Source organism: Apiospora kogelbergensis, assembly GCF_038363985.1.
Source record: "Apiospora kogelbergensis strain CBS 113332 chromosome Unknown utg000006l_segment0_segment0, whole genome shotgun sequence".
Classification (NCBI taxonomy): Eukaryota; Fungi; Ascomycota; class Sordariomycetes; order Amphisphaeriales; family Apiosporaceae; genus Apiospora; species Apiospora kogelbergensis.
In genome coordinates, this window is record NW_027117423.1 from 186644 (window position 1) to 207968 (window position 21325).

General features: G+C 56.8%; 6 protein-coding genes across 6 annotated transcripts; 3 read left to right on the forward strand and 3 right to left on the reverse strand.

Moving 5' to 3' along the window:
* Positions 1 to 50: 50 nt before the first annotated feature.
* PG998_008859 (Calcium uniporter protein 6) lies at positions 51 to 1740 on the reverse strand (the record flags this gene model as incomplete). The annotated part of the gene is made up of 3 exons (XM_066875675.1): positions 51 to 301; positions 495 to 1325; positions 1443 to 1740. 3 exons carry the CDS (start codon positions 1738 to 1740, stop codon positions 51 to 53), a joined length of 1380 nt encoding a protein of 459 aa, XP_066727831.1.
* A 1376-nt stretch (positions 1741 to 3116) lies between these two features.
* On the forward strand, positions 3117 to 3425 carry PG998_008860 (uncharacterized protein; the record flags this gene model as incomplete). The annotated part of the gene is made up of 1 exon (XM_066875676.1): positions 3117 to 3425. One exon carries the CDS (start codon positions 3117 to 3119, stop codon positions 3423 to 3425), a length of 309 nt encoding a protein of 102 aa, XP_066727832.1.
* A 1231-nt stretch (positions 3426 to 4656) lies between these two features.
* On the reverse strand, positions 4657 to 6240 carry PG998_008861 (arginine-10; the record flags this gene model as incomplete). Its single annotated transcript, XM_066875677.1, has 4 exons — positions 4657 to 4822; positions 4872 to 5563; positions 5708 to 6024; positions 6186 to 6240. The coding sequence occupies 4 exons, from the start codon at positions 6238 to 6240 to the stop codon at positions 4657 to 4659; spliced, it is 1230 nt and encodes a 409-aa protein (XP_066727833.1).
* Positions 6241 to 7388: 1148 nt separating this feature from the next.
* PG998_008862 (uncharacterized protein) lies at positions 7389 to 8974 on the forward strand (the record flags this gene model as incomplete). The annotated part of the gene is made up of 2 exons (XM_066875678.1): positions 7389 to 8791; positions 8857 to 8974. The coding sequence occupies 2 exons, from the start codon at positions 7389 to 7391 to the stop codon at positions 8972 to 8974; spliced, it is 1521 nt and encodes a 506-aa protein (XP_066727834.1).
* Positions 8975 to 10827: 1853 nt separating this feature from the next.
* PG998_008863 (uncharacterized protein) lies at positions 10828 to 15771 on the forward strand (the record flags this gene model as incomplete). The annotated part of the gene is made up of 3 exons (XM_066875679.1): positions 10828 to 13365; positions 13425 to 13722; positions 14405 to 15771. The coding sequence occupies 3 exons, from the start codon at positions 10828 to 10830 to the stop codon at positions 15769 to 15771; spliced, it is 4203 nt and encodes a 1400-aa protein (XP_066727835.1).
* An 850-nt stretch (positions 15772 to 16621) lies between these two features.
* On the reverse strand, positions 16622 to 20234 carry PG998_008864 (uncharacterized protein; the record flags this gene model as incomplete). The annotated part of the gene is made up of 2 exons (XM_066875680.1): positions 16622 to 17208; positions 17276 to 20234. 2 exons carry the CDS (start codon positions 20232 to 20234, stop codon positions 16622 to 16624), a joined length of 3546 nt encoding a protein of 1181 aa, XP_066727836.1.
* Positions 20235 to 21325: the final 1091 nt, after the last annotated feature.

The following is a 21325-nucleotide window of genomic DNA, read 5'->3' on the forward strand; positions in this document are numbered from 1 at the left end:
CTTCGGTCTATGTATTACAACAGGAAGGGTATCACGACGAAAGAGAAAGGTTATTCGTCCGCCTTCTTCTTCTTCTTCTTGTCCTTTTTGGGCTCCTCGTCGTCCTCTTCGACTTCGTCCTTGGCGCTGCGCCGCTTTTCCTTCTCGTTGTCCAAGACCTCCAGCACCTCCTCGGTACCAAGGTCCTTGGTCTCGTCGTAGTCGACGTCGTACTCCTCAGCCACGATCTTGATCTCCTTCCGCAGGCCGTTGGCGTCCTGGACCAGGGCTTCCCATTTCTGGGGGTCGAATCCTCGCGCCTCTATAATGAGTGAGTACCGTTGTTAGCATTTCCGACTCACTGTAAACAGCAACAAGAGCAGCAGGAGTTGCAGCAGAAGCAGCACGGTGGCGGCCGCCGTTGGTGATACCAATATCGTCATAACCACGGACGGGGCAGTGTCATAATTGTGGACGGGGTAATGTTATAAGTAAAAGAGCATTCCAGCACTTACCATACAAAGTGTTTTGCCGCCGGGTGATGGTCATGTTCAGCGCGGCCCGGTAGGACAGGTCCTTGCTGATGAACAAGAAGTAGAGGTAACCGCCCATGATGGTGGTCAGGCCGGCCAGGTACGTCACGGGCTCCATCATGTCCCAGCCGAGGTCGGTGTGGAAGGTCAGGAAGTAGACGGCGCCCCACCAGGCCGAGAGGGCGCCGAAGCCGGCCTTGGCGATGCGGTGGGCGGCGCGGTGCGCGAGGGCGTCGCAGTCGTCCTTGATCTTGGCGAGGTCGCCGATGCGCTGCGACATGCGCCGCAGCCGCACGCGCATGTAGTGGGTGCGGTCGTTGAACGAGGGCACCCCGACCCGCAGCTCCGTGTCGTGGCCCGTGATGCCGATGGCGAACTCGCGGCCCCGTGCCGCGTCGCGGATGAAGTCGCCGATTTCCGTGCTGCTGCTCCAGCGCACCCAGTCCTTGTGCTCTTGCGGCGTCTCGGCCCCCTCGTGACCCAGCCCCGACGCCGACGCGATGTTGGGCGACTTCTTGTTCTTGTTGATGACGTTGCCGGACTCGTCCTTCTCCGACGCCTCGGCCCGGAAGTACACGCTGGGCATCTTCTCTTTGCCATCCTCATCAAAGACGGGCGGCAGCTCGGCTTGGATCAACCGCTCGAGGTAAGAGAGCGGCTGCTGCGGGTGGATCAGCAGCGCCAGGGGTTGGATGTCCTCGTTCTGGCCTATGGATCGGAATTCGCCCTTGTTCCCCTTTTCGTCGTGGGTCGCATCGGCCGGGAGAGGGATAATCAACTTGAGAAGACGCGTGGGTGTAGTCAGGAGCTTTCCTGCAAGGAATCAATGTTAGCAGTTATTGACTCCAGGTCGGGGGCGTGCTTGCTTGCCTTTGGTCATGTTCTTATTTAACTGTTTCGACTCTAGATCCGTGGGTGGCCTGTCGGCACCTTCTCTCTGCCACGGTCTCTTGATTTGCTGCTTCACAGCGGCCTCCATGCCGGATTTCACCTCGGATTCGTGGACGTCGACATCGCGCTGGTTGGTTTCCTTGGCCGTCTCATCCCTGAGGTCTTTCTTCGGTTTTATCGCGTCGCCGGGCGAGCTTGAGTTCATGCGGAGCCATGTTGTTGGGCTTGCGCTGGGCCAGGCCACTGATCGGCTGGTTGCGATGGGGGATCGTCGTCGCAGTGTGGGCAGCGCAGTGCTCGTCAGCTGTGCGCAACCTCTCCGCAGCATAAAGCTCATTGCTGCTATCGGGCTTTTTGTTTGTTTTCGCTATTTGAAGGAACGGTTCAAAGGACGTGAAGAATTACTATTTTCAAGGAAGAATGAAATCGCCCAAGTGTTGGTATAATGAGGCCTCCTTGTTTCCCGGGAGCTTTTGCCCGGGCGCAACTGGTCGCATTCCCATGACGTCAATCCACTCACTTCAAGCTAGAGGGCCACGCTACTCCAGTCGCTCGTCGTGAAACAACAGGCAAAAAGCAATTGAATGCAAGCAGCGCGCATATGCACAGTTTCTCGTAGGCCGTTCAGCTCCTCGAGATATGGTCTATCATACTGCTTGGGAGTAAAGAAGCTTTCCAGCCCTTCTCTCAGGGGACTTTACTTTGGTACTATTACCAAATTACAATGGCCTTGCGACGCAGGCACCAACCTTCACACCCCGGCAATTCTGGGCCGAACTTTCGAATGACAATGGGAAGACGTCATTTTGGCCGTTGACCCCAATGCTGGGAAGATGATGCTGGCTATTAGTGACTTAGATAAATTCGACATGAGACGACTGCCTTGCGTTATCTCTCCTTTATTGCAGCTACATAGGTCCACGATTTTAGCATTGACTGGAGAGCCGGCCATTTTCCCATTGGGTTCCTCTCTGGGCTGAGGTGTGATGCTTCGTATATTCCGTCCTATCCTTCCGCGGAACAACTTCGAGATTTTCTGCATTGTAGTTTGTGCTTACTGCAACTTACGATCATCAGTCGCTGACCGCCAAAAATTCCTGAAACTAGCTGCTGCGACTGTTGGCTCTTCCTGTCTAAGCCTCAAAACGTCCCCTTTAGGCAGGCAGTGACTGGCAGGAGCTTGTAGCTCAGCGCGAGTGTCCAATCAAAGCAAGCCTGTTAGAAAAGCTGTGTGTAACGCGCTCCACGGGCTTGAGGGTCGGTCTGTGGCTGCCCCTCCCACGACACCAGCCAGTTGGTAGTGGGAGCTCTTAGGCTGTGCTTGTTACTTCTATTATTAGATGGGGAGGATCAACAGAAGCCCTTCTTCGTATACTTCGAGAACCGTTGCCAAGACTGCAGCCTACGATGGTGACAGCACACCACACCACTGGAACTGTGCCATGAGGGGTCCCATCTGCACAATTGCTCATCATGGAGAAGGAGGTTCTTAATGTGCTTGTCGGCCACTCTCCCAGTGGTCCGAGATATGATATGCATGATCTCTCCCGGGCAATCACCAGCCAGTCATCTATCTTTCCAAACATATTTTGAGGTTTTGTGCATACCTCCGGTCCAAAACACAGAGGAAACAGACATCACTATAGTCCGGGGTTTTCTTTGCTCACCTCTATATACATACAACATCTGAGATCGCCACCGGCCATCGTCGCAATGGCACAGTACCGCCTTCCTAGTACCATCACATTCTGCCTGCTATTGGCGTGGTCCGGGCCAGCATTAGCCGCACCAGGAGACAACCCCTCTACCGACATGGTCGTCGGGCTGTCCGTCGCCGCCGGCGTCCTGATAGCGCTCCTCATCGTCCTCTGCGTCCTCGCCCAGTGCGTCCCCGGGCTCTGCTGCGGCCGCGCGCGCAAGGACGAGACGTGGTTCAACGACTCCAATGCCAGCAAAGACCTCCCGTCGCCACCCACAATACAGAAGCCGAGCGCACCGATAGTGCATCCTATGTACAAATGAGGGCTGTCAGGTCCAGGAAGAGGAGAGAGTGCGTGCCAATACTGTCGCTTTCGGAACAAGGCGCGCGCACCCACGATATCACGTTTATGATCATTCTGTCTTTACTACTAAGTTGAGACGGGCACAGAAACGAGCCACGGCGCACACATCAGCACCGGCGCTGTGAGAGGGATCAACGATTGGGGCTCACTGTGTGGGGATTTTATTATGACTCAGGAGTTCAGGGCATCATGACGAGGGTTGGCGACGGCTGTCACACCCAACAATGGCGTCGGCGTAGCATCATCAGCACATATACCCATTTACTTGTTTTTAGAAATATCATACTCTTTTTGAGGGGTCTTTGCTCCCACTTACATGCTGTAATGATGTTCATACTTGTACACTGTTGGGGGCAATATCCATCACATACGACCATAGCTCTCAGACAACTAGGGATCCCGTCCGCTCTCCCATATATAAGCTGAGAAGCGCCGGATTAGTACTAGAGTCGGTGACGATCTGGGAATCCCCGGTGTTGTATGTTTTGTTTCAGCGCAATGCTTTCTTTTTAGACTGTCGCAGTGGTAATCTTGTTCTTTTGATCTTCACTTCCGTTGGTTGAGGTAGAATGATTATCGATCGAGCTGATAGCCATCCATCGTTTGATCTTCGCGGAAAAGGACTGGATAACCAGTCGACAACCGGAGGGGGTTCGACCATGATCTACAGGCTTAATCTCTCAAAAAGTACAGTTTTATTTGATATACATATATTCGGTTGGCAGTGGAGTATCTAAAGTATTTTTAATTCTCAATCTCAAGAGAGTAAGTCTTGTGGTATACTCCCTCATGTCAGGAGGAAGACGACGTCAAACCAACAGCAACTCGTCTGCCAGGCCTTCCACGAGCGCGTATGTAGGCTCACCCGAAGGTCAGGCCTTTCTTACTTACTCAGACCAAGATTGCGGAAGCATTCTACGACATGATGTGTATAAGCATATTCACATAGCGTCCATTTTATTCATTGGTTGACTGATCGTACTTGTTTTCTTCCAATCTATCTTTTGTGTGCCAATGCTGGATCTCCGATATTTTTTGTTTATAGTCCGAACACCCATTCCAGGATACCATCTATCCATTCATGCCCTGTGGAACTACACATGGAACAAACCCATCATCATTTCCGCCAAATCCGTCTCATCAATTATCATCACAGTGAAATTTTCGAAAAAGCGTCCCGAGCTTTATCCTTAAGCCTCGGCCTCGAGCATCTTGTTGAGCACGCGGATCTGCTCGAACACGCACTCCTTGCTGGTGCCGCCCTTCGCGGAGCGCATCTCGACGCTCTTCTCGTAGTCGAAGCAGGCGGCGACATCGGGTTCGAAGCGGGCGTCGACCTCGCGCAGCTGCTCGTAGCTGAGCTGGTCCATGGGGGTGCCCGTCTTCTCCGGACAGGGCGACGCACTGGCCCGAGATGTGGTGTGTCTCGCGGAAGGGCACGCCCTTCCGCACAAGGTAGTCGGCGAGGTCGGTCGCGAGCATAAAGGGGTCAAGGCTGGCCTTCATGCGGTCCGGGCGCGTCTCGAGCGTCGCCAGCACGCCCTCGGCGATGCGGATGCTGTCGGCCACGCTCTTGACCGTGTCCAGCATGGGCTCCCACGACTCCTGCAGGTCCTTGTTGTACGTGCTGGCGAGGCCCTTGAGCGTCATCTTGAAGCCGACCTCGCGGCCCACGACCCGACCGCTCTTGCCGCGGAGGAGCTCTAAGGAATCCGGGTTTTTCTTCTGGGGCATGAGCGAACTCCCCGTGCTGTAGGCGTCTGCGAGACGGACGAATCCAAACTCGGCGGTGCTGTAGATGATAAGGTCCTCGGCCCAGCGCGAGATGTGGATCATGAGCATCGATGACCACGACAGCATCTCGGCGACGAAGTCGCGGTCCGCAACACCGCCCATCGAGTTCCACAGCAGGCCGTCGAAGCCGAGCTCGGCCGCCATCATGTCGCGGTCGATGCCGAAGGGGTTGCCGGCCAGGGCGCCACAGCCCAGCGGGCTCTTGTTGACGCGCTTGATGGTCTCGCGCAGGCGCTCGAGGTCGGCGGCGAAAGCCAGCCCGTACGACAGCATCCAGTGACTCCAGCGGATGGGCTGGGCGCGCTTTGAAGGGGGAGGGGAGGGTTAGCGCACGCCAAAAGAAAAAAGGATTAAATCAATAATTTTACCTGCAAGTGTGTGTAACCCGGCATGACGTAGTCAACCTCCTTTTCGGCGCGGGCGGCGACGACCTTCAAAAAAGCTGACCAGGTAGCCCTCGATCTCGCGCAGGCGGTCGCGCAGCCACATGCGCATGTCGCAGGCGACCTGCTCGTTGCGGCTGCGGCCTGTGTGCAGCTTGCCGGCGACGTCCTTGCCGATGATCTCGCCCAGACGGCGCTCGTTGGCCGTGTGGATGTCCTCGTCGACGCCCGGGACGATCTTGAAGGAGTCCGTCTCCCACTCCTTCATGACGTCCTTCAGCCCTTGCTCGATCTTGGCGAACTCGTCCTCGGTCAGGATGCCCCCTTGGTGTTGGCCCGGGCGAAGGCGATGCTGCCCAGGATGTCCTCCTTGTACAAGGCCTTATCAAAGTAGATGCTCTCATTGTACTCGACCATGAGGGGGTCCAGGCCGCCTGGGAGGTTTGGTCAGTTTTGTCGTTTGGTGGTGGGGGGTTTCACGGTCTCCGATATCGACGAGGAGATAAACGATAGTGGAGGTATAGTGAGATGAAGTCATTTACCTGTGAAGCGGCCTCCCCAGAGCATGTTCTCTCCCGGCTTGGTTGATGGCGCCATGATTAAAACGAAATAGATGTGTGAGGCTGGACAATGAAAGGAACGAGGAAGGAGTCGCGAAGGTTATATGTCCCCTATGAAGATGAAGATGAAGATGAAGATCTCACGTCTTGTCCGTGAGTCATGTCAAAAATCGGAGATGCAGCCGATAATCATCAATTGAGTCTTAAAAGTCGCTTGGTAGGGGCCTAGCTGCATACAGAGGGGTCCTTAACCGGAGCTGAAATGCAGGTAGAGGAATTATGCACTTGCACAGTCTTTCATTCAACTATTCATCATCCATCAATTGTAGGTATTGAGCTCACTTTCCCATGCGAAGATGCACTTAACCGTCTCCAACCCGGATCTACCTATCTACTTTACGCAGACCGCAGTGCATACCACTTGCAACTTGAGATATGTATGGAGTGCTCCGTACCAGGCTCAACAATCCGCAAGCGAATTCGGACGCCACAAAATCTTGTATCTACAATCACAATCGGACCCCTCAATCGCCCAGTTATTTTCAAAAGCATTATGGGGTCGCCCGCCAGCTTAGCTCTTCTCAGCCCACTCTGCCCAGCTGACAATGTCCAAGCAGTCATTGGCCGCTTTCGACAACCCAACCGCATTGCATCCATCAGTAACTCACTCACAACTGCCATCGTCAAATACCATAGCAACCAGTTTGTGTCTCCATGTCACGCGACCCACGGAAATGGAATGTCTGTCTGCCTGTGTGTTGGTGTGAGCCCTTTTTACCCCTCCGGGACTCTCAGGCACCATGGGCAGTGCGGTGACGTGTGTTAAGGCCGGGTCGGGGTCACCGTTTGCCAGAATCATCCCACCATGACCGTCAGATCTAGAGTTTCGGTTGACACCACACACCCTTCCTCCCGAGTGTACCGTTCGGCCAACACCGCTTTTGCTCGTGCAATACGTCTGCGTCGTTCGTTCCGTGTCTTTTCTAGAAGCTTTTGATAGCCGCCTTAAGACGTATTAATATCCTTCCCCATCAGAGTAGCGCTCGTCTGTTCAGGATATACCCCGCATTTTCTATCCCACCTTGAGACCGAATCAGCCATCTGAAGCAGCGCTAGAATACTACGGCAGCACATGACAACTGCACCACCCAAGATCCGTCAATTTCGACTCAGTACCTAGCTGCGATGTCGTCACTTGTGCATCTCCCTGACGGGCAGGTCTTCGTGGCCCAGCCCATATTCAACGGCATCTTCTTCAAGTCGAATGACACGCATCACCGCCACACGCCCTTTCCTGCAGGCTGGACTATCGCTTTACACACGGGGCATGGCGACGGTCAGTCAGGGGCTGGGGATGCGGCGACTGACGGAGACAGCAGTGAGGCTCACACCTTCACGCGACCAACTCTCCAGTCTGATACCCTCTTCATCTCCAGCATCTCCAACCCCTCGTCAGATGAATATGAGCCAGCCAAAAGCCCATCCCGCCAGGTCGCCCTGATGTTATACATTTCGCTGTACTGGTACTTTCAGCAGCCGGAGCCCTCACCCTACTTGGACACTGCAGCATCTCGACTGACACCAGAAACCGCCAAACCCAAGGGAGAGTGGCAGATCCGTATTGTGAGAGATGGCGTTTTCCGCTCCCGCAACATGATTCCCAAGCTCGAGAGGATGGGTCTGATCTCCACCCTGGATACTGCCGTCGGCGTCGCCACGACGGAAAGTGCAGGCGGCTGGGATCGGATGCTTGTGACGAGACGCGGGTTCTGGCAGATTCCCAGCGGCCTCTTCCTGTTCACACTGCAACCCAAGAAGGCGGCTTCTCATCACGGATCTCCACCCAGCAGCCGCCCAACCTCGCCAGGTCAGAACGACTCTGCCGCCGACAGGTGGTCCATCACATCAGCCAGCCAACTGATGTCGGACATGCCCGGAGGCACCATCCCCATCGCCTTGTCCAACAAGCCTGCCAACCCCATCGGCCCCTACTTTTCTGCTTCCCATTTGCCTACTTACTATCCGCCGCCCACCCTCCAGTACCGGATCCAGGATGGAGTACGGTATCCGGTGCGGCCCAAACCCCCGCGAATGGGGGAAATCTTCTACACCCGCTTTGTGCCAAGCGTGGGCAAATACCTATCCTTCCGCGTGGCGTCATCGTCTACCAAACCAGTGCCTCACCTGGGTCCCGAGACCCCTGGCGAGAAAGAGAATGCTTACTTGTGCACGCTGCCTGACACCGGCCTCCTCGAACGGTGGTTGTCCAATCCGCGCGTCTCGGCGTTTTGGGGGCAGTACCACGAAAACTTCCTGTCGGACTCGCTGAAGTCACCTAATTCCTTCCCGGTGATTGGCATGTGGGACGGTGTCCCCTTCGGCTATTTTGAGATCTACTGGGTCAAAGAAGACCGTCTGGGCCGGCACGTCGTAGCGGACGACTGGGACCGCGGCCTGCACGTCTTGGTCGGGGAGGAGTGGGCGAGGGGCCGGGTGGCGGCTTGGCTTTCCAGCTTGGTGCACTGGTGTCTGCAAGCCGACTACCGTACCATGAGCATATGCCTTGAACCAAGAGTTGACAACGAGAGGTTCGTCCATGACAACACTAGGAACATCCGAGAGGTGTGATTACGGGACTGACATATATACACAGATTCATCCGACATCTTCAAAAACACGGTTTCGCCAAAGAGAGGCAGGTTGCGTTACCTCACAAGCAATCTTGGTTTGTCCGCCTGAGCAGGGATGTTTGGGAATCCCCAAGCTTATAGGTGATGATCTATCCAACTACGTAAGGTACGTACAGCACACGAGTCAAGGGCATCGCTTCCGACGAGGGCCTCTGAGTTGGGGGAGGAGAGAGGGATAACAGGAATCTGGATAGACGGGTATTTCCCTTGGATATGGCATAGATAGATACCGCCATCTGCTGGTGTTTGTAATGGAGGGTATGGACGGGCTAGAGAATATGAGATGCGACACAATTGGACCAACCAAGTGACATGATTTCGTCATGGGGGTCTCCCGGACGAGTGGAGCGGGTCGTCGTTGTGTTGTTGAAGAGACATATGTGTGAGCTGTCATAAGTTGTTGCATTCCCCGAATGTGATTAGGCTGATCCGGGCCAATGAAGACCAGGGCCGTGGAAGGCTATAGCGAGGGTATTATAAATGGTCCAGAGCATACATAGTCGGGCTCGATCCGATTCCAGGTCTAGTCTGTCGAAAGTTCCGAGCTGTGATGGTGTTGAGACGGCAAGTTCTCACCAATGAAGCAGCAGGGCTCAGGTGATCCACTCGCATCTGTCATGGCCTGCTAAGTGACGGACTGCCTTACCGAGTAATCTTCTCACGTCAGACAGGAAGGATGGTACCCCAGTTCGACAGCAGACGGAGCAGCAGGAATCAGAGATAGATAGATCTGCAAGGTACAGATTGGATGGAGGAGGCCGGGGAGGCAGGTGGTGGTGAGAAAGGCAAGAGAGGGACTCGCCCTGTCGCCCTGACGCCCTTTCGGGAAGCCCCGCCTCTGGCAGAAGTGCTTAATAAGTGGGAACCGGACAGATACGACACCATTACATAAAGGGGCCGCTAATGCCCCCATTTGCAGGTTGCATGTTGCTGCGTCTTTGCGTTGCTTCACCAGTCCATGTCGGCGAGTCGGACGCTATCCAGGGGTCGGGGGGCCTAGACAAACACACTAGACTCGACTCATTGCAGCATTTCGAAGGGACATGGGTTGCAGGTGGCACCGTTGCTGCGTTGTAGTCGTAGTACCTACCGTCTACTACCGTGGCACACTGGTCTTGTGGGTTTACAGCTAAAAGGGAAACAGAGTGGACCGGTGAAGAGAAAGAAGATTGGAAAGTCTTTACTCTTGCCAGAAGGAGGGCGCGAGAAAGTGAGGCAGCTAGGCAGGCGGTCGACAGAAAAGAAAGTGCCGCAAAGGATACACGTGTGACTTTTTTTTTCTTTCACATATACTTACGATATCTTCCCATTATTTTGAATAGAATTCATTCATTCAAAAGAGCGGCTCGATCTTGTGGTGTTAGCGGTAATCTAGTAGTCGCGACGTCGGGTGTCGGAAAGAGAACGACCAGACCCATGTTCGCGTCGGTCAATTCATCACTACTTTACGGAGTCTAAGTCGGAGGTGAGGTAATGCAAATTCACACTTTCTGAATTGACTTTCTGGACGGGACTTGGACTGGACAGAACTGGACAGGACAGCACTCGACTGCCAGGCGGGTGATAAAAAAGAAAGTAGGTTACTACTACCTGCCACCACGACGCCTAAGACGCCTACTACGCCTACGACTATTACCGCTGCCACTGCTTGCTTGCGCATTCACCGGCTTTTGTCAACACCCTCCCTCCTTCCTCGCTTGTCTCTCCCCCATCCCACCCAGGTTCGAGCTTGATAACGCCGGAAGGAAGGCTTGCTGGTCAAGACTGGACCAAGAGACCTCGGCTCCTGTCGCCTGTTTTGTTTCTTTGGTGAGCCGCCCCATTATTTGGGAGCACATACCAAGACACGAGCTAGGTTAGCAGACGGCCGCCAGCCCAGCAAAGCGAGCAACCCCAAGCAGCCATCACGTCTCTCTGTCTCGTCCACGTCAACAATGGCGGCAATGGCAGACGACGATTACGAAAGCAGCAGCGCCAGCAGCCAGCAGCGCCTCCCGCTGGCCACCATCTTGCGCATCCTCACCGTCAGCAAGGTCGCCTACCCGGCCGTCGTCTTCGGCGTCTTCCTGATTGGCTTCATCGCCTACGGCATCCTGCATGCGCCGCGAGACGACAACAAACTGCTGCGCGGCCCCGGCGGCCGCCCGCTGCCCGTCCGGGCCAACCCCAACAACGACCGGGAGGGCGCCAGCAGGCCCGGCGCGACCCAGCCACTGTCCGACTCGGCCAACCTGGTCCTCCGGATCCTGCACACGCTCATCATCCTCACCTTCGTCGGCCACGCCCTCCTCATCCTGCTGCAGGCCCTGCTCCACCGCCAGGACGAGTGGTGGCCCGGCCAGGCCGCCGTCGTCTTCGTCATCGGCTCCTTCTTCGCCTGGTCCATCGTCCTCATCAGCCTGATCGACACCACCCCGGCGCCTACCCTGGTTCACCTCGCCACCTGGTGCGCCGCCCTCCCGCTCGAGCTGCTCATCATCGCGTCGAGCCTGGGCCTCTACACGCGTCCGCACCACGAGCCCGCCGTCGGCGGCCTGCAGGGCGGCAGGTACCGGAAGAAGGCAACGCCCTGGGAGATTGTCGAGGTCGCCGTGCAGTTTAGCCGAGCCATTCTGGTCCTTGGCTGCATCTTGCTCTTTGTATCGCTGTCGTGGAAGTCGAAGTCCAAGGCTAAGAACGCGTCTGCCCCCGAACAGGAACCATTGCTGGCAGGTGGCGGCGCCGTTAATGGTCAGGCTTACGGAACCGGACAGAACGGTTCTGCAACCAAACCGCCCAAGGATGCATGGGCCAAACCCACCGAGCCGCCCAATGTCAACTGGTTCAGCTATATCCGAGGCTTCTTCATCCTGATCCCCTACCTCTGGCCCAAGGAATCCCGCAAATTGCAAGGCCTGGCTGTCATATGCTTCATGATCATGATTTCGCAGCGTGTGCTCAACGTGTTCGTGCCCATGATGAGCGGCATGATCACCGATGCTCTGTCGGGCGACGACGTACAAACGCCATGGCTGTATATAGGACTATATGTGTTTTTCAAGTGGCTGCAGGGCTCCCAGGGCGTTCTGAGTGCTGCGCGTACAGTCCTGTGGATTCCCGTGGAACAGTACTCGTACCAGGCCATTTCCACGGCCGCCTTTGAGCACGTGCACAACCTGAGCGCCGAGTTCCACATGAGCAAACGCACCGGCGAGGTCATTTCCGCGCTCAACAAGGGGAGCGCCATCAACTCCTTCCTCGAGCTGGTGACCTTCCAGGTCGGCCCCATGATGTTTGACCTCATCGTGGCCGTCATCTTCCTTACCCTCACCTTCGACATCTATCTTGGCCTTGTTGTGGCCATCACTACCATCCTCTACATCTACGTTACAATCCGCATGGCGTCGTGGCGTGTCAAGTTGCGCCGCGACTACGTCAACGCCGACCGGGAAATGGAGGCTGTGAAGAACGACAGTCTCCACTCGTGGGACACGGTCAAGTACTTCAACGCGGAGCAGTACGAATTCACCCGCTACCGTAACGCCATGATCGTCATGCAGGGGTTCGAGTACTGGGTGCGCGTGACGCTCGCGTACCTCAACTCGGCCCAGGGCGCCGTCTTTACGTTTGCGTTGCTGATTGCCTGCTTCATCGAGGCGTACCGCGTCGCGGCCGGCTTCCAGTCGGTGGGCCAGTTCGTCACGCTCATCACGTACATGGCGCAGCTGCAGGGCCCGCTGAATTTCTTCGGCACCTTCTACCGGACGATCCAGAACAACCTGATTTCGGCGGAGCGCATGCTGGAGCTGTTCCGGGAGCAGCCGCTCGTCGATGACCGCGAGGGAGCGGAGCCCCTGACGTCGTGCGAGGGCGAGATCGAGTTCCGGGACGTCAACTTCTCGTACGATGAGCGCCGCAACGCGCTGTCGGACCTCTCGTTCCACTGCGCACCCGGGACGACGACGGCGCTGGTGGGCGAGTCGGGCGGCGGCAAGTCGACTATCATGCGCATGCTGTTCCGGTACTACAACCCGACGAGCGGGTCGATTTTGGTGGATGGCCGCGACGTGCAGGACCTGACGATCGACTCGCTGCGGCAGTACATCGGCATCGTACCGCAGGACTGCAACATGTTCAACGAGTCGCTGATGTACAACCTGCGGTACGCCAACCAGAACGCGACGGACGAAGAGGTCTTCGCGGCGTGCCGGGCCGCATCTATCCACGACCGCATCATGGACTTTCCCGACGGCTACGGCACCGTGGTGGGCGAGCGCGGCGTCAAGCTTTCCGGCGGCGAGCGGCAGCGCGTGGCCATCGCGCGGACCATCCTCAAGAACCCGCGCATCACGCTGCTCGACGAGGCCACGGCCGCCCTCGACACGGAAACGGAGGAGAAGATCCAGCACTCGTTTGCGACGCTGGCCAAGGGCCGGACCATGCTGATCATCGCGCATCGTCTGTCGACGATCGTGAATGCCGATCAGATTCTGGTACGTGCTCTCGCAATCACTAATGACCCAGAATTTCCAACTAACAGTGACAAAAACAGGTGCTCAAGAACGGCACGGTCGTCGAACGGGGAACGCACGAGGAGCTCATCGGCCGCGACGGACGGTACGCCTCCATGTGGCGCAAGCAGTCGCGGGCGCAAAAGGCGCGCGAGGAGGCCGAGCAGCTTAGGGACAAGGCGCGGCAGAAGCTCAAGGAGGCCGAGGTGGACTCGGCCAGCGTGACCGAGGACGAGGCCGAGTCGTCGCCTACGAATACGGCGGCCAGGACCACGAGCAAGGGGCCGAGCGGGCTGAGCCACGATTACGACGCGACCGGCGGCGGCGGGAAGCCGCCAGGTCATCCTTAGAACCGATTCTGGTGGCCATGGGTATAATGGAGTGAGTGGGCGAGCGAGAGACAGAGTGTGTGGGAGAGAGCGCGCAGGTGTGTATGTGTTTGGCTACATCTACTTTTACTACTTCACGCTGCTGTTGTGTAATTCTGGGCTGCTGCCCCCGTCCTCATTCCCCGGAGTCAGCGAGTCTGACAAAAGCAACGGGATCCGTGGGGGGCTTGGGTTTTTGTTATAAATTATTAGAAAGAGAGAAAGAGTTCTATATATATATCTTGAAGGGTTTCAGGAACAGGGTTAGGTAGTTTAATGTAATGCCAGCGATGAGCAGCGTGGGTTTCGTTCAGCCTCTGGAGAGCACCAGTAAAGTAACCATTGGAGGAGACCCACCGTGCCGCTTTTTGCCCTTTTTGCCCACTATATGTACTGCCGATGCCGACCTACATACAATCCATGCACCGACATGGAAGGAATGCATACAGTGTCTGTCACATGAGAGAGAGAAAGGCAGCTTGCTTTCTGCACTTCCCCGATAAAAAGTATCCTTCTGCCTGCTTCGTCTTGCCTAAAAGGGCGGCCCGCATTCAGTCATGTCCCCCTCCTCCCAGCCCGCATCGCTAGACGAAATAGCCGCATCCCTCTTGGCCAAGAAGGGCCTCGAGCTCGTCTCGTGCCGGACGGTCCAGTCGCTGTGGGCCGGGTACGGCCACATCTGCCGGGTGCAGGCCCGGTTTCCCACCCCCAAGGGAAGGAGGAGGAGAACTTGTCGCTGGTCTTGAAATACATCAACCCGCCCGCGACCAAGCGGCGGCAGCAGAACGACGAGGGCCATCTCCGCAAGATCCTCTCGTACCAGGTCGAGCAGCATTTCTACGCCCACCTCGCCCCGCGCCTCCTCCTCCTATCCCGCGGCGCCGCCGGGCAGACGCAGACGGACGGCGGCGAAGTCGCCGTCGCCGAGTGCTTGGGCAGCGTGCACGACGGCTCCGCGACGGCGCTGCTGCTGCGCGACTTGCAGAAGGAGGTCCCGTCCGCGTATCACCACCTGTTCTTCCCGTCGTCGCCGCCGCCGGGTCAGGGCGCGAATGGAGACGGGGGCAAGGCGACGAAGCCGGCGCCCGCGTTCCCCCTCGCCCTCGAGAAGCGCGGCACCCTGACGCCCGACCTCGCCGGCGCGGCCCTGGACTGGCTCGCCGGCTTCCACGGCTTGTTCTGGCGCGCCGAGGAGAAGGCGCGATACGCCGCCGCTGCCGCCACCGACGATTCCGCCACCCACCTCGTCCCACCGCCGTTAGAGTTTGCGGCCGCGGCCGCGGCCGCGGCTTCGAAGAATCATCAGCAACCGGCGGCGGCGGCGGTGGTGCATGGCGTCTGGCAGAACGGCGGGTACACCTACCTCGCCACGCGGCGCAGCGAGCACGCCGCCCTCGAAGACGACGACGACAGCGAATGGAGCGCGGCGCTCTGCCGGCGCTCGTCCGCGTCGTCGGGGAAGTCGGTCGCGGAGCAGGTGGCTTTCTACCTCTCCCCGGCCCACCCCGCGACGTCGCGCTACGCGACGCTGATCCACGGCGACGTCAAGTCGGAGAACATGTTTGGCCGGAGCGCCGCGCCGTCCTCGTCCACCAACACGGCGGCGGCGGCCAAGGTCGCCTTCTTCGACTTCCAGTACGTCGGCGCGGGCCTCGGCGCCTGCGACCTCGCCAAGCTGTTCACGTGCTCCGTGCCCGTCTCGCTGCTCGTTTCCTCGTCGTCTTCTTCTTCTTCGTCGGGGCCGGAGGAGGAGGGGGAAATGCTGGTGATGCAACCCGGCGAACGGGCCCTCTTGGAACGCTACCTGGCCCGCCTCGTGGCCGTCGCCGAGGGCGGCGGCGGCGGAGGCGAGGCTGTCTGCTACCCCTGGGATGTCTTCGTGGGCCACTGGGAGGCGGCGCTGGTGGACTGGCTGCGCTTCCAGGCCGGCTGGGGGTTCTGGGGCAACACGGCCTGGCTCGAGGCGCGGGTGCGGGAGATTTTGTCGCGGAGGCCCACGGCCGAGGACTGGGAAGCTTGAGGGAGTATATCTACATATCGGTATGGGTAGAGATATAGGAAGAGGGCTCAGAAAGAAATATAGAAAGAGGAAAGGTCCTTAATTGCTTAACTTTTACCGAGTGCTCTCTCGCCTATATATACTTTAATTCCCAACACAAACATAGGAGAGTAAACACCTCACATCACGCAAACTACCAAGTAAAGATACAGTAAGATAGTGATTATTTAACACCCAGAAAAGGCGCATCTCTTCTCGAATTAATCTTCCGTCGTACAAGTACTGCCACGACGCGAACCTACAGTATATATCCCTTCTTCTTCTTCTTCCTATAGTACAGCGAGAGTTTCATTCTCTCGAGAGCGCCGGATCCAATCTAATAAGCCCCGCTTGCCCAACGTCCGTCTCCGTGTGAGAGTCCTAAAGCCCGCTCGAAACCGCAGATGATAATGGAACAATCCCAAGCCGCAGTCTCTTTTTTTATTACACCAAAAACCCCCGCTTCCCGCTTGAATAGCTGATATATATGTGCGCGCTCTCTCTTTCTCTATATACGCACCGGCAAGCGCTGACTGACGAAAACAAAGGAAAAGTTGTCATTGCAGGGCAAGTAAGCCAAACCATCGGCGAGTTCGGCCGTGCTGCTAATTAGTCCATCCCCCAAATAATGCGTAAATGCGTGTGGCGACGTGTTGTTGGGAGGTAAATACGTCAAGTTATAGCGTTTCAATCGTTGTTTGTTTTTTGTTGTCGTCGTTCCTTCTTGTTGTCATATGGAGGAGAAGAAAGAAGCTTTCAGCCTCTAGCCTTTAGTCTCACTCCATAGCGACGACGGGAGCCAGCGAAGCACGGGGAGGCACTCGAGGATGCTCTAGATCCGCCCGCCCTCGACGACCTCGCGCTCCAGCACCTCGATCTCGCCCGACTCGGCGGTGCGCCGGCGCTCCACGACCCACCGCGACTCGCCGCCGTCCTGCTCCTGGCGGTACGAGACCGAGTCGGCGCTGCCCTTGTGCCGGTGGCCCATGCCCGGCCGCGTCTGCGAGGGGACCCCAAACGTGGGGCTCGCCCACGACATGTCGGCCGACGAGGTGAGCACGGGCGACGGCTGCAGCACGGCGCTGGCCGTGTCGTCGGTTTCCACGCCGTCGTCTACCTCCTCGTCCTCCAGCACGGGCGGGAACGTCATCGGGATCGGCGGGGGCGAGAACAGCGGCGCGGGGATCGCGGATGGCGCGGAGCCTGCTGGGTTGTTGGGGTTTCCCACCGCCGCCGCGTTGGGTGGCAACGGAGGAACAGAGTTGTTGGGAAAGGTGGGGATGGACATGGTGAGCGTCGGACTGCCCGACCCGCTTGCGGCTCCCGATTCGGCGCTCTGGCTCCAGAGCGAGAAAGCAGAGTTTTTTCTGCCGTACATGTCGTTGCCAATTGGTTCCCGCCCCTCGGGGCTCCAGGGGGCTCGCGATATCGTTACGATCACTTGGGGATCCATCACGAGAGCTCGCTAGGGATGCCTGCGAGTTACCCCAGGCCTTAGACCTCAACTGAAGCAAGGCTGATAAGGACATGTTATCGTCGTCGGCCATCATGGCAAGCTGGGCCAGACCGGGGCTTTGCAAAGACGAGAGTTCGCGACCCGCCGTGCTATTAGGGGACATCAGACTCATAATCGAGTTACGGTTGGAGTATTCCGAGCGCTCGGTAATGGGTGTGAGGTTTGGTTCGCGCGAGATCAGGTGTCCAGATTTGGAGCGCGCCAACCCATGGTTGGATCCGAAGAAGCCGCCGTAAAAGGGGTTCGGATCGCTTCCAGCATTCGTATTACGGAGTGGTATTGGTTGGGCGGGGGTTGCGTAGAAGCCGAACTCCTGCCCATACCATCCGTCAGAGTCATGAGCAAGTGCGCTTGCGTTTGCCTCGGCAATAATGGCGTCATCATCCAACTCATAGTCATCGAGGCCGTTGCCGAATCCGTCGTCGTAACCGTCGTCGAAACCATCGTCGAACTCATAGTCGTCGAACGAGTCGATATTAGCATTAGACTGGTCCGACCCAGAAGTCGTGGGAGAAGTAATCGTCACATCTGTTGGCAGTGGCGGATCCGAGTCTCTACGGAATTTGCCCGAAGCGGCAGCTTTATATGCTGCTGCTGCTAGAGCTGCTTGATAGGCTGCCATGTTGTCCGTTTCTGCGGTATCGCAACCCGGCTCTGTTGGTTTTGGCTGTTCTGGCTGTTCGAGACCATCGAGCGAACTCTTGTCCTGATCGGGTTGAGTGTCAACAGGCATTGGCTTCTGATTGGGCACAACGCTCATTGAGGTATGTGCGGTCGATTGGGTGATCGCAGTTGCTCCAGAAAGCCGCGAAGTAACGTCGTCAGATTCTCGCTTCTTCGCTTCTTCTTCTTCTTCGGCGGCTCTTCTACGAGCCAGTGCTTGCGCGAATACCCCAGCAAGCGGTCTACCGTATTGATCGGTATCCTCTAGGTCGAACAAGGCCTCGTCAATGGCAATACCGTCACCTTCTCCTTCAAGGCCAGCACCGCCAAAGTAGAGTTCGTCATCTGGGTTGAGGTGCGCTGGAAGAGCAGTGTCTTTTGGTTGGTTTTGTTGTGGTGATGACTGGTCCGAATCGTGAATAGCAGCATCTAACCCCTGAATCCCAAGCCCGGTCGGGCTGTCACCACTACGCAGTGCTTGGGACACCGGGGAGTGGGGTTGCGACAGCTGAGGGTCCTGGAGGGAGAGCTGTGAGAGCCTGTTGGCATCTGGTGTTCCCTGCGTCATAGCAAATCCAATGATATTTCCCTCGGTATCTCTGGGCGTCGTCGCCATCATCGCATCTTGGGGGCTTTGCAATGTTGAATGAGGATTGGACCTTTGGAAAACGAAGCCCGCAAAATTCTCCTGGTCGTTGTCTGGGTCGTACTCCGAAATAGGTTCTTCGTATATATCCTCTTCCTCTTCGTCGTAGTCGGCATTCACTCCCGGGATTCGCTCTTCCAAGCCGTCATCGTCAAACATATCGTCATACTCGAAGGGATCGTCGTCGAAGTCATCATAACGCGAGTCCCGATGGGCAGGGATCTCTGGCTGTTTGTCTTGTTCTCGCTGTCGATGCCTTTCCTCCAAAAGTTTCTCGGCATTCGCGGCCCCCATCATATCAAAGCTAAACCTTGACGATGTACTCTTCATATGTTTTGGCAGGGCACTGAGCACCTCTTTGTTTGACATGCCTGACATATTCCTGGACAATGTAGAAATAGACGACGGTATAGAGCTATTCCTTCGTACCTGCGGGTCCATCAAAGTTATTCGTCGGGAGGCGCTGGCGGACACTGGATTAGAAATGCTTTCGCCCTGCACCACCGCCGCACCATCGACGGACAAGGTGCGGCGCGAACGTAACGACGCGGATGATCGTCCAGATTGTTCGCGGGCATCCTTGGGAGGGACTGGCGGCGCAGCCCGTTGCGGTGGTAAGGGATCATCTTTGGTAGGTGGTAACGCCTCAGGTACGGTTTGCTCGGTTGGTGGCATGGGACTTACACTGCTCGACACAGGCCTTTTGGGGCGCGGAGCACTGAAGTCATGAACCTTGGTACCTCGGATAGGTTCATATGATGTTCCGCCACGGCCGTCAAGCAATGACAATGACAAATCAGGTATGTTCTGGCTCGTCTTCCTCCTCATAAGCAAGGTCGACATTGGGTTCTTCAGAAACGGGAGGCTCTTCCTCCCCTTCGGAGGGTCTTGAGCCGGGGTCTGGCTCAACATTGGTGGTTCCGTCATCATCCGCGTGCCTGGCGGGCGCTTCCCTGTGTTACTGCTGTGTTGAAGATCTGTTGGCGACACAAACGACGAGCCTAGGTTATTCGATTTGAGCGGCTGTTTTGCTAGTGCCGGTGGGCTTGTCACGATCGAAGCGATGTTGGGCCTGCTGGAAGAGTTCCTATTGTCTAATGAATAGCTCGGGCTCCTCTCCGAGGGACCAGCCCTTGGGCTTGTAGCGGCGGCGGCAGCGGCAGCATCTTGTTCGCGACGGTACTTCAACCCTCCGAGAAAGCCCGTCGTCTCGCTGTACGGGGATCGAGCAGGCTGCCGCGGCTCTTCCCGGGGTAGAGGTTCTGGGTCACCCGTATAGATGGAGTATTCGGATGCCGAGTATTCCGTGTCGACAGAGGCGACTCGGGCTATCGGCGGTAGGCTGGGCGGGGCTTGAGACGGAGGCGGCGGCGGCGGTGCCTGCTGAGGCTGGGGCGGAGGCGGCGGAGATGTAAACGGTGGCGACTGCGGACGGGCTTGGGACTGGCTCTGAGGCACCGAGGTGGCCGATCTGGGGCGAATGTCCGGCGCGGGCACACTGCTGTCGTCGGACACAAGCTGGGCAGGCTGATGCGAGGCGGCATCCCAGGCGGCGTTGTCGGGGTTGGGCGACGTGGGATTGGACGGACCCCGTCGGTGGAAGCGCAGATGTGACAACATTTTTTGGTGACCGAACTTTAGATGGCCCCCTCCTGACTCAAGAATGCGCTCGTTCCGCTAGAGGACGTCGCGGCAATAGTATGCGCCTGGCTACGTGCAGGATGTGTTCCCTGGCCTTTTCTTCCTTTCCTGCTGCTTCTGTATCCGTTGGTCGTCGTGTTGGTCGTCTCGTTCAGCCAGCAAGCAGTAGGCGCACCATGGTGAAACAGGCGAATGGGTATTGCAAGCAGCGACAGTGAAGAATGGAAGAGGTTCGTATTCCCCGGGCGCACGTCGTTTGTTTGGTTACGTACCGCTCAAGTCAATACGAGGAAAGCAAAGTCGTTCAATGTTATTTTGGAATTGATCGCCCTAGCAGCCTGAAGTTATGATTTGTCGCCCAATTAATTGTGTTACATCCTAATCCAAACAGGACCGCCCGATCCTTGGAAGGGTGGCTTCTTGATTACGGCGAGTTTTGGCGGCAGCAACAACGAGCCTAAGAGCTAAGAGAGCCTAACACCTAAATCACCAACGGCTTCGGGCATTGCCCACTGTTTTCCATGGCCGTGCACCCCACCCGTCGACCCTTCCAGTGGGTTGGAAATAAAGTGTCAAGGCGTTAGGCGTGCTGTAATAATCTGGTCAGACTGTCAGATCTCGGGACCCTTGTCTACTGCCCTGCAAGCCTGCCATCCCATGCCCGTTGTTTGTCTCATCTTGACTTCTGAAACCCTGACTTGCTGAAGATCGAAGTCCGTCTTCGCTTCCAGTGTCCTTTCTGGCCTTTTTACCTTCTGTCAAAAGAGGCCGTCTGTTCGCCGCATGGATCGCAACCCGGTTCGGCGTGCGCGCAACAGTCCCAGTCGATTGGATGGATCTCCAGCTATGCAGAATGACGACGACTTTACTAGCAGGGGCGCTCGTATGTAGCCTGTGATTTGTGGGGGTGTGTCTATTAGGCCGGACAGACTCTCAATGCACGTCAACTATCGCCTACATTTTAGCCTTGTTTGTTACATGTGTGTTTTCTACCAGTAACAATGCCCTCGGCTTGCTCCAATGCAGCAGCCACTCAAGCGGCTCGCAGCACACCATCAGCGCAGAGCGTG